The 10,806-nt window shown below is 43.4% G+C and overlaps 1 protein-coding gene across 2 annotated transcripts in view; it reads left to right on the top strand.

Annotated features, from left to right (window-relative positions):
* Positions 1 to 1,781: 1,781 nt before the first annotated feature.
* Positions 1,782 to 10,806, top strand: part of POC5 (POC5 centriolar protein) — a 27,789-nt gene continuing 18,764 nt past the window's right edge. Inside the window, exons 1-2 of one of the 2 annotated variants that reach the window (XM_058043478.1) lie at positions 1,782 to 1,802; positions 7,004 to 7,103. Coding sequence is in view for 1 of the 2 variants with exons in the window: in XM_058043479.1 (XP_057899462.1) it covers positions 7,020 to 7,103 (84 nt within the window). In the remaining variant the exon portion in view is untranslated. The remainder of the gene's footprint in view (positions 1,803 to 7,003; positions 7,104 to 10,806) is intronic. The other variant, XM_058043479.1, reaches the window with a different exon arrangement.

Here is a 10,806-nt window from a genome sequence, read left to right as displayed (position 1 = left end):
TTTTTAAAAATATGTATTTCTGAAACCACACACTCCTTCATGCTTACTGAAATCCATCTGCAAATGCAGCCCTTCCATTATGTGTTTCTGGAAACTAACATAAACCTATGTCATTGTAGGCCTTAATGAAACAAAATGACTGCACAGTCAGTGATTCCTCAGGCTGGAATTTTTTCTCATCAAATCATGCTGATCTTATCAGATACTGCAGTTAAAAACAACCCTCCATTGCCACTTTGTCTAAATGAGAACTTCAACAAATGTTGAAGTAGGCTTCTACTGTGTGAAAAGGCTCACTTCAGGAGGTCTTAAGTGCCTCTAAGAGAGGTGAAATTTTTTGGTGGTCCTTACTTGCTCAACTGTTTCACAAGGGCAAAATATTCTGGAACAAGGTACATGTACTGCTGCGAATATTTATAAAGGGCAAATAACAAGTTACAGTTTTGTGTTTATCTGTGTATTTTATGCCCAACCGATCTTTTTCATGTTATCAGACAAAATATTGGTGCTATATAAGGTAAGATCTCATATTATAGAGCTTGACCAGAAGGCTTGTGGCACTAGCATGCTCAGTGCCATGCTGTAGCTGGAGCTCACTGCTGTAAATAATTTTTAAATAATAGTGCATAATTTTCAGTGTCAAAGCTTGCATTACAGAAAGATCAATTACGATGCTATCAAGTTAAAAGAACGCCGGAAAACGGAAGGACTCTCTACTCTTTGATGCCTGATGTTAAAATCCTCAAAACCCGCTGTTGTATTTCTGTCTATTACAGGGCAGAGATGGCAGCAAGGAGAGTTATTTGCCCCGGTGCGGTGTGTGACACACAGCCCTGCCACAGGCTGTGGATTAGCTCCGGAATCCATCCCGCCTGCCTACGCAAAGTTTTAGGGAAAGCCTGTCCTGGAGAGGAATGCTGGAAACTACAAGCCAAAACCTTCCCTTCTGCAGCATTACTGCACAAATTATTTAGAAACCCTGCCCGGCGACGGTTTATAGCTTCATTACTAGCACAGATGGAAGCGCTTAAGAATGAAGGAATTCCACCGAGGAATTCTCTCTCTCCGTCTCCTTTTTTCCCCACCCCCCCCCCCCCCTTTTTTTTAAAATCTTCATTCTCCACAGGAATGCCCGTCAGCAGCTGCTGTCCAACACGCAGAAACCCAGGCCCCCCACCACAGCTCAACCTGGCACGGTACCCTCTCCGGCACTGCCAGGGCCGCCGGCGCGGGGCGCGGACGGGCAATGCGGGCCCGCGGCACCCGAGCCCGGCACGGCACGGCACGGCACGGCACGGCTCTGCCCGGCACGGCACGGCACGGCACGGCCCGGCACGGCTCGGCACGGCACGGCACGGCCCGGCCCGGCACGGCTCGGCACGGCACGGCACGGCACGGCTCTGCCCGGCACGGCACGGCACGGCCCGGCCCGGCACGGCTCGGCACGGCACGGCACGGCACGGCTCTGCCCGGCACGGCACGGCACGGCCCGGCACGGCTCGGCACGGCACGGCACGGCCCGGCACGGCACGGCACGGCACGGCTCGGGACGCGCGGCGCGCCCCCGCCGGCACCCGGCCAACCCCGCCAATCAACGTGCGGCAGGAGGCGCCCGCGGGCGGGGCGGGGCTGGCGGCGTGCGCGCCCCCGGCCGAGCGATTCGATTGGCTGTTTCGCCTCCAAGCCGCCCAATCGGAGGGTGCTTTGCAAAGGAACCCTGAGCCTATCGCAGCTGTGGTTCCTCTTCCGCTCCGGCAGTTTGAAACCGTCGGGGCCGAGGGCGGCGCGGCCGGGGCCCGCAGGTGAGCGGGGGGGGCCGGGACCGCGCCGTCCTTCCCACAGCACCGAGCTCTGCTCCTGCCCGGGGCCGCGCCGTCCTTCCCACAGCACCGAGCTCTGCTCCTGTCCGGGGCCGCGCCGTCCTTCCCACAGCACAGAGCTCTGCTCCTGCCCGGGGCCGCGCCGTCCTTCCCACAGCACCGAGCTCTGCTCCTGCCCGGGGCCGCGCCGTCCTTCCCACAGCACAGAGCTCTGCTCCTGCCCGGGGCCACGCTGCGCCCGCAGCCCCACCCCGAGTTTCCTGGGGGTGCCAGTGGGCACTCCCTGGTTGGGCTGGTTGCCTTGAAAGCTCTGTATAAGAAAAGGAAAGGGGAATCTCATGTTCATGATCTACTGTATTCGCGGCCGCCTGACTGCCGCTGTGCCTCTCTGGTTTCTGTGGGACACTCCGCGGATTTATCCCCGGCTGCTATGGCAGCCGGGGTGTGGGCGCTGTCGGCCTCGGGGGCAGCTGTGAGCTGCTGGAGTGAGGAGTTGAAAGCGTGAGCAGCGCTGCTTTGCAAGGGGGTACGGCTAAAGGCAAGGAATATTCTTGCCTCTACTGGCAGGAGATGTAGTTCTATCAGGGACACTGTAGTTCTATCCAGGGACACTGGCAGTGGTCCCCAAGGCTCAGTACCGGGCCCAGAACTGTTTAGAGTTGGATGACATGGGTGAAGGGACAGATTCCTGCTCAGCAAATTCACTGAGAACACAACGCTGGGAGGAATGGCCAATGCTCTGGAGTGCTGTGCAGCCTTTCAGAAGGACCTCGGCAGGTTGGAGAGATGGGCAGAGAAGAACCATCTGAAAGTCGACAAAGGCAAATGAAGGATCCTGCACCTGGGGAGGAACAGCCTCAGGCACCTGGGGCTGACCTGCTGGGGAGCAGCTCTGTGGAAAAGAACCTGGGGGTCCTGGTGGACAAGAAGCTCTCCATGCGCCAGCAGTGTGTCCTTGTGACCACCAAGAATGCCAATGGTATCCTGGGGGGCATTGCCAGCAGGTCATGGGAGGTGATCCTGCCCCTGTACTCAGCCTTGCTGAGGCTGCACCCGGAGTGCTGTGTCCAGTTCTGGGCTCCTCAGAACAGGAGAGACATGGAGCTCCTGGAGTGGGGAAGCAGAGGCTACAAAGATGATGAGGGGACTGGAGCATTTGAAGAGGAAAGGCAGAGGGAGCTGAGCCTGTTCAGCCTCAAGAAGAGACAACTGAGAGGAGACCTCATCAATGTCTATAATTATCCGAAGGGAAGGTGCCAAGGCAATGGAGCCAGGCTCTTTCTAGTGGTGCCAAGCAGTAGGACAAGTGATAATGGGCAGTCACTGATGCCCAGGAAGTTCCACCTGAACATGAGGGGAAACTTCTTTATTGTGTAGGTGACTGTGCACTGGAACAGATTGCTTAGAGAGGTTGTGGAGTCTCCCCCATTGGAAATATTCAAAAACCACCTGGATGCAATCCTGTACTCTGTGCTCTAGGATGACCTTGCTTAAGCAGCAGGTCTGGACCGGATGACCCACTGTGGTCTTTTCTGACCTTACCCATCATTCTCTTTCCTAGATGTTGAGTCCTCTGATCCAAGTGAAACACTAAATTATTTGGAAAGCATCATCTTTAGTTAAAAACAAACCCAAATGCACAAAAACCTGAGCACAGCTTAATTAATTCAAAATTAAGGAGGAGAGCAATGATGCTGAGTCAGAGCAAGGTCTTTATAGTTGCATCCTGTTTCTTAAAGCAGTTGTATGCTTATGGTTTGGAAGAAACTGCTGCTGTTAGCAGGAATCTTTCTTTAATGAAGTCAGAAATATATTTTGGCAGATGCTTGGATAAGTTTAGAAGAACCTGGTAAGCTTGAGGATCTTCTTCTCACTTGTCTTTCCCCATATAATGATTTGCAGCTTAGCAAATTAGTTTGTTGACCCAGAGGTGGTCTCTTAATATCCCTTGATTTCTCTTTCAAGAACTTACCTGGTATTTTGTGGTACTTAGTGCTTGTTCACTGAGATCAAAGCTGACAGGTTATTCTTAGGCTGGCTTGGCTGAGCAGGGATCTTTTTCTGAAGCTAAGGCAAAAAAGGAAAGCATATGCCCAGTGGAAGCAAAGTCAGATTACATGGGAGAAATACAGAAATTCAGCTCTCCATGATAGACAAGAAATTTATGTGGCCAGAGCTCAGTTAGACTTGGAGCTGGCCAGTACTGTGGGGGACATAAGAAGTAATTTTTAAAAATATGTCAATAATAAAAGGCAGTCCAGAAATAACGTGATCCTGTTACATGATGAGGATGATTACCTCAAAAATGGGAACATTGACAAGGCAGAGATGAGTTCTCTGCTTTGGTCTGCAACATTGATGCAGTCATAGATCACAGCCAGGGTGGGTTCATGAGAAGAAGATCCTGCCCGAGAAACTTAATTCCCTTTTATGACAAGGTGACCCATCTACTTGATCAAGAGAAACCAGCTGATGTGATCTTTTTGGATTTCAGTAAAGTTTTTGGTACTGTCTCTCACAGTATCCTTCTGGAGAACATGTCCGGCACACAGCTGGATAATGCATTACGTAATGGGTGAGTAACTGGCTCATGAGGTGGGCACGGAGGCTTACAGTGAACAGGGTGACATCAGGCTGGGCACCTGCCCCTAGAGGGTTCCACAGGGCCTTCATTTTAGGCCTGGTGCTTTTCAACCTCTTAATTGACTTGGATGCAGGCATTGGAGTAAGTCTGTTGACAGTACTAAATTAGATAGGGCTGTTGATTTCCTCAAAGGCAGAAAATCCACCTGGGACAGGGCAACCCTGGATGTAAGAACAAACTGGAAAACATCTCCACTGGAGTGGTCTGGTGAATCCTGGTCAGTGGCAAGTTCGACAAGGTCAGCAGTGCCCTGGCAGCCAGGAGGGCCACCCGTGTCCTGGGGACATCAGGGACAGCATGGCCAGCCGGGCAAGGGAGGGGATTGTCCTGCTCTGCTCTGAGCTGGGGCAGCCTCACCTCGAGTGCTGGGGGCAGCTCTGGGGCCACAGTGTAAGGGAGACATTCTGCTATTTGAGAGCATCCAAAGGAGGGCAGTGAGGATGGTGAAGGCCCTTGAGGGGAAGCTGTATGAGTGACTGAGGTCACTTTGCTTTGTCACTGGTGATGAAGGAACCTTTTGAGTTTTGGAAGACCAGAGAGTAGTTTCAGTGATAAGCAGAGAGCTAGATCCACTTGATTGCATGTAAGGGGCATGATCTTAGAAAACTGAAAACAGAACTCGGGATGGTGGTCTTAAGTTATTGAACAAACAATTTTTAGAACTTCTGGTTGCAAGCACACATATAATTCCTATAATGCTCGATAGTTGGTTCTTTGTCGTCTTCACTAATGCACACACATCTTTGAATAGATCCAGGGTTTTTAGAGTAGTCAGGATCCACGATTTCAGAAACCATGTAGGAATGCATATGAAATTGAAGTTGACTTTTTAGGATTGCAGAAGTGTTTTTTGGTATTGAAAGACTTTATCAGCTAGAAGAAGGTAGAGTGCTAGTATAGAGCTGTTTCCTTATGTAGAGAGGCTAAAACCAAGGATATATATATAAGGAATAACTCCTGTGAGAGAGGAAAGGAGAAAATTATCAGACCAGGAGGCAATGAAAAAAGTGGAGCTGATGAAGGTAGTATTTCTTCTGTTATATACTCCTAGATGTACAGGAATAAAAAGTACAAAGTAAACCTTCATTAGACTCCATTTTTATACTTTAAAAATGTGGCTGGTATATGAAGGTTCTGAAGGAAGTAGGAAGATGATGATCATGTCTTTTGAACCTTGAGCTACAGGAAATCTCAGCATTTGAAACTATCTTTATATTGTTTTTTAAACATCCATCATCAGCACAGAAATGAGCTTGTCATTCTGAAAGGTGTAAAAATATCCATGGCAGAGAGACCTTTTGTGGTGCAGGAAGAATCAGTATATAGAACAGCTCAAAGAGGAAAAGGAAAATTAATTTCTATCTGTATTCCTATATAGAGAACTATGTGGGGGGTTTGATACATTGAGAAGCATTGATGGTGTTTAAGTAGGATGTTCCTGCCAGTTTTATGATGGTGCAACTAGCAATTTAAAATTTACATTTCTGTCAGAAAATGCATCTGTTTAAAAAACAAGAATATTATAATTGACAGTTGTAAAGATCTCTCTAAAAATAATTTTTCCTTGCAAGTTGTTTGCTACACTGTACAATCAGTCAGTTCCTCTGGTTATTTATGGTGGTATGCCTTCTCCTAACAACTCCTTAGTCAATGTGTCTAATTGTCTCTCGTGTGCATCAGGCACCTGTATCACTCTGCCATTCATTCATTAAAAAACTCATCCTGCTTTATACTCAGTTTCCCCTCATTTTGTAATTCATCTTTCCCTCCTCTGCCATATTCTTTAGAGTCCTTTTCCCTTTATTCTGTCAAATCTTACCACAAGAGCTTCAGTTCTTCACTGAAAGACCTATATGAGGCTGTATTAGATTAAAAGATACATATATCTTTCACAAGGTCTTCAAGCTTATTATCAATTCTTCAGCATTGCCTACTTCCCAAATATGCAAAGAATGCCTCACTGTCTTGCTAAGAAATTGCTGGAATGATTGATATTTATTGAACCCAAGGTGTTACTTGTCCTTCCATAGCTGTTCATGTTCCTGGGCCTGAAACTCAAAATAGTGATGGGAGGCTGATGTTGACCAGTGAGATCCAGGGTATCGAACAGGAGTGTTCAGGACACTGTCTTATCTTGGGCTGTGGCTGCAGTAACATAGTGGGTGGGCACAGTGTAGCTTATACATTCTTACGTTGCTCTGTGGGAATTTTATACTGAAACAGCCTGATAAGCTAAAAGGCAATACAGTGTGAATAAAAATGACACAGGGGTATATCTGTAACTGCAACAACTGACATTGTTGCTTTGGGGTCTTTTCTTGTTCTCTTATAAGTTAGTGAAAATATTTACATTATATTGAGTATGGTTTGGATCAGAGCATTTCCAGCTTTATATAATGAGACTATTCAATCAGTTTAATGCACAGAATGGGCATTGATTCAGTTGTAACAGCAGGATCTGTTTCTGGGGAAAATGTTGGTGAATATATATTTATGTACTGAAACTGAAAAATGAAGTTCAGCTTCTACTGTTTTATAGACTTACTTTGTGCAGAATGTCATCTGATGAGGAGAAAAGCACAAGTCCAGTTTTCCCAAATGACTTTGTTCAGCACAGTTCTGTTTCTTCAGATCCTCAGGTAGGACAAAGGCAATATGATTTGATTTACTGTCATGGCATTTTATTTGGTAGAGGATAACTGTGAGGAAATCTAACTAAATGTTCATCTTTTTTCTATTTTACGTACATAGGAAAATAATAAAAATATTAGTGAAAAGAAACAAAGTAGACTGCAAAAAATACTGATACTAAAATATGTTCAGTTAGATTCCATTTTTGTGCATTTCACAAGAACTTTATATAAAAATTCTTACCTAAACTATAGACTTCAGTCTGCTGCAAGTAAAATAGGTAGTTTTCTCAGCTTTTTTTCCTAGTGTTATTCTTTATTTGTGTTAAGTCTTATCAAGAAGCCAGAATTTGACACAGTGGGATAGAAACCCATGACTTTTGAGAGATGAAGACTAACTATATTTTAGGCTTCCCCCACGATTCAGTTTTGTAAAAACTGAATTTTTTAAAATGGATTTATTTTCCTTGGAGTAGTATTATGGCCAAGTTAATCACAGAAAGGAAATTACTGCTTTTTGGTTTGTGTTTTTTTACTTGCTGCATCAAATACATTAGGACATTCTGTAACTATAATACTGGGGGTTGCCTTTTCTGTGCTCGTCATGCTTTCAAGAGGATGCAATGATACTGGATAAAGTCTTTGTACCATTCTTTTGAAAGCAGCAGATTTTCATAATTTAATAGTTGTTTATACCTATTTGCATAGTAGATTGTGTGATTTTTTTGCTTCGGTAGGATACAGTCCAAACCAGGGCGGTTTTGGCAATAACATATTTTGCTAGTTGCCCTGTAGAAGTGCATCTCCACATTTTTCACGTAGTGAAATGGGCATATACAGTAGCAACACTGTTTAATTAAGGGGTTTTCTTCTTTCTTTTTTTACAATTTGGATTGACTTGTACCTTTAAAACAACTTTCTATGGGGCAATTTCCACAGTTCACGTACATCTCTATTTGTGCTTGTATCTCATGGATAAGTTTTCATAATCTTAGTTTAGGAATAGTAATGCATGTGTGTTTCCAATGCTTTTTGTAGTCAGAGAACAAGATAAAAGCATCATGCTACAAATTTTGAAGGACCAGAAATTTCTGTTATGACCTGGTTGTGATTATCAAGGAGGCTCTAAGGCCACCTGGTAGATAACGATAAACTTATACTGATGGGTGACTGTTTTGTGAATGAGAACATGTCTAGAGAAGAATAGCTCAGCTGCAAGTGTTCCATATCAATTGTTGGCCAAACTGCCTGACCATTTTGTGGCTGAGCAAAAGTTAAAGCATGTTATTACAGGGTATTGTGCAAATGCCTCTTAAACAGTGACAGGCTCCTGGCATCCAACACTCTCCCTTGAGGGGAAGCCCGTTCCAGTGTTTGATTGCCCTCTCTGTAAAGAAATGCTTCCTAATGTCAAATCTGATCCTCCCCAACACAATTTTGAACCATTCCCACTCATTCCATCACTGGGTCCTAGGGAGACGAGATGGGATCGTCTCCCAGGGAATCTCTTCTCACTTCCCCTGCTCAGGAAGCTGAACAGAGCAACAAGGCCCCTAAGCCTCCTTTTCTCCAAACTAGACAAGCCCAAAGCTACCCCTGGTAGGAGTTGGTTACTGTTGGAAAAGAACAGCACTGAGGTCACAGCTGATCAATAGGAATGTTGACAGGGAACTACAATACTCCATTTAGATAATTTTGGAAGGTCTGTTCTGTTTTCTTTGTTTGGGCATTTTTGATAACATGTTGCTTTTAAATAGAGGCCAGCTCGTTACTTTTTCATGACAAAGAAATCCACTGGCTCTTAGAGAACGTCCATTACTTATAATTGTTATGCAAGACTTTATCCATTCAATCTGTTCTTGTCATATTGTCTAGTAACCTTGACTACAATCCTTTGCAGTATCTGTAGATTTTAATTTAAAAAATAGAAAAAAATTATCAAAAAACATCTGGTTGGGTTTTTTGTGCCATTTGTTCATTGCATCACTACATCTTCTTCTACAAAATCAAGGCATTAAATAGTCAAAACTCCACAGACCTTCAGGTCATAGAATTACATTCCTGTAGTTTCATACATTAACAGAATTACTTGCAGTTGACAAAACAACTTGTAAGTTCTGTTAAAAGCAGAACCACAATAATAAACCAAAGATATGTTTTTAATTTTATTATAGTTTCATTTTAAATGTACTGGTCAATATTGCATTCCAGTTGCAGCATACTTGTTATGGAGCATTTAAGACTGAGGTAATACACTTAATCACTCAGTGTTTCCATACATATTCCCACTGCTGTCTCCAAGATTCTTTTTTGTGTGTCCTAAGTTTCTGATTACAACTGGGATACTGTGCTTTCTTTAATATTTGCCTTTCAACTTCATTTCAACAGTGTTGTAATATTGTAATTTATAAACATTTATTTCCAGATTTGTCACTGGATGCTGTTTATTGACACTTTCTGTTGGCGCGTAAGAGTGCGTATTCCTGTACAGATTGGATTCTTTGAGTATTAATAAAAGAATTAGAACTTGAAAAAAATCTCCTGACGTAACTTGATACCCATATTTTGAATGCTAAGCATGTCTATAGTAAGACATATTGTGTGATAGTGAATAAATTGGGTGACTCAACGTGAGACACCCACTTGCATCTGACATCTAACCTACTAGGTCCTTTGAATTGATCATGGAAGCAGCTGGATCAGTTCTGTCTGAGAACTATCTTGTTTGTTGGGAAGAATTAGTTTTAAGTTGTTATTTGGTTGCATGATCTCTTAGAAGAAGACAGAGGTGTGATCTAACATCTGCAGAATCATTTCATTTTTATTAGTTAAGGCTTTATTGGCTTTTTTACTCAGATGAGATTTTGCTGCAGGGAGTTTTGTATGGTTCCATGCAGTTCCTGATTGAGTAACAGATCTAAAGATATCTGTTTTCTTCTTTTGATATCTTATAAAATTTAAACTGTATACATTTAGAAAGATGTCTGTAGAAAAATTAGTAACTTGTTGATTTGCAGCTAATTATACCTTTTACATGGATTGTGACACACTTGCATGTCCAAAAGATACATCATGTATTTGTAATTCTGTAGCTTCGTGTACATTTATTTAGGCTTCTACTTTGAACGTGATAGATTAGAAGATGGGAAATGGACATTTAAATGGAAACTAGAATGCAGATTAAATGTACCAAACCTAGCTTCTTAAATTCTCTAATTAGTTGAAACACAAAAATATACAAGTTACACTGAGAGTTTTGAAGTATTATCCTTTTCAGTTGTTAGATTCAAAAACATATTGCATGTAATTGATACCTTTCATTGATTGTTTTCCCTCTAACTTCCCCCAGGTTTAAGAGGAAATTAATTTTTGAATTCACACTTGGTTTTTGAGGTTTGACCTCATTAGGATTCTAATGTGATAGAACAGAACTAATAACAGAACTAATGTGATAATACTAAGTGAAGTAATAATAACTGCTAGTGACCTGGTAAAGTGTTTTCCAATGGGCATTGATTTCCAAAGCTTTAATTAGTAGATTTGTTGTAGTAAGTAACTAGTAGTGGTACTTGTTTAATTAATTACTAGATTGCGTGTTTAAGTTATAATACAGATTGTTTACGGTTTCACAATGAACACTGAATACCTTCATCCTGAAAATCTCTTTCATTAGGAGGTTTCAAAAAAATATTAATTGGCTTACTTAGGTGTA

Source organism: Melospiza georgiana, chromosome Z (genome assembly GCF_028018845.1).
Source record: "Melospiza georgiana isolate bMelGeo1 chromosome Z, bMelGeo1.pri, whole genome shotgun sequence".
Classification (NCBI taxonomy): domain Eukaryota; kingdom Metazoa; phylum Chordata; class Aves; order Passeriformes; family Passerellidae; genus Melospiza; species Melospiza georgiana.
The sequence above is the reverse complement of the archived record's forward strand: the minus strand, read 5'-3'. Positions and strand labels throughout refer to the sequence as shown.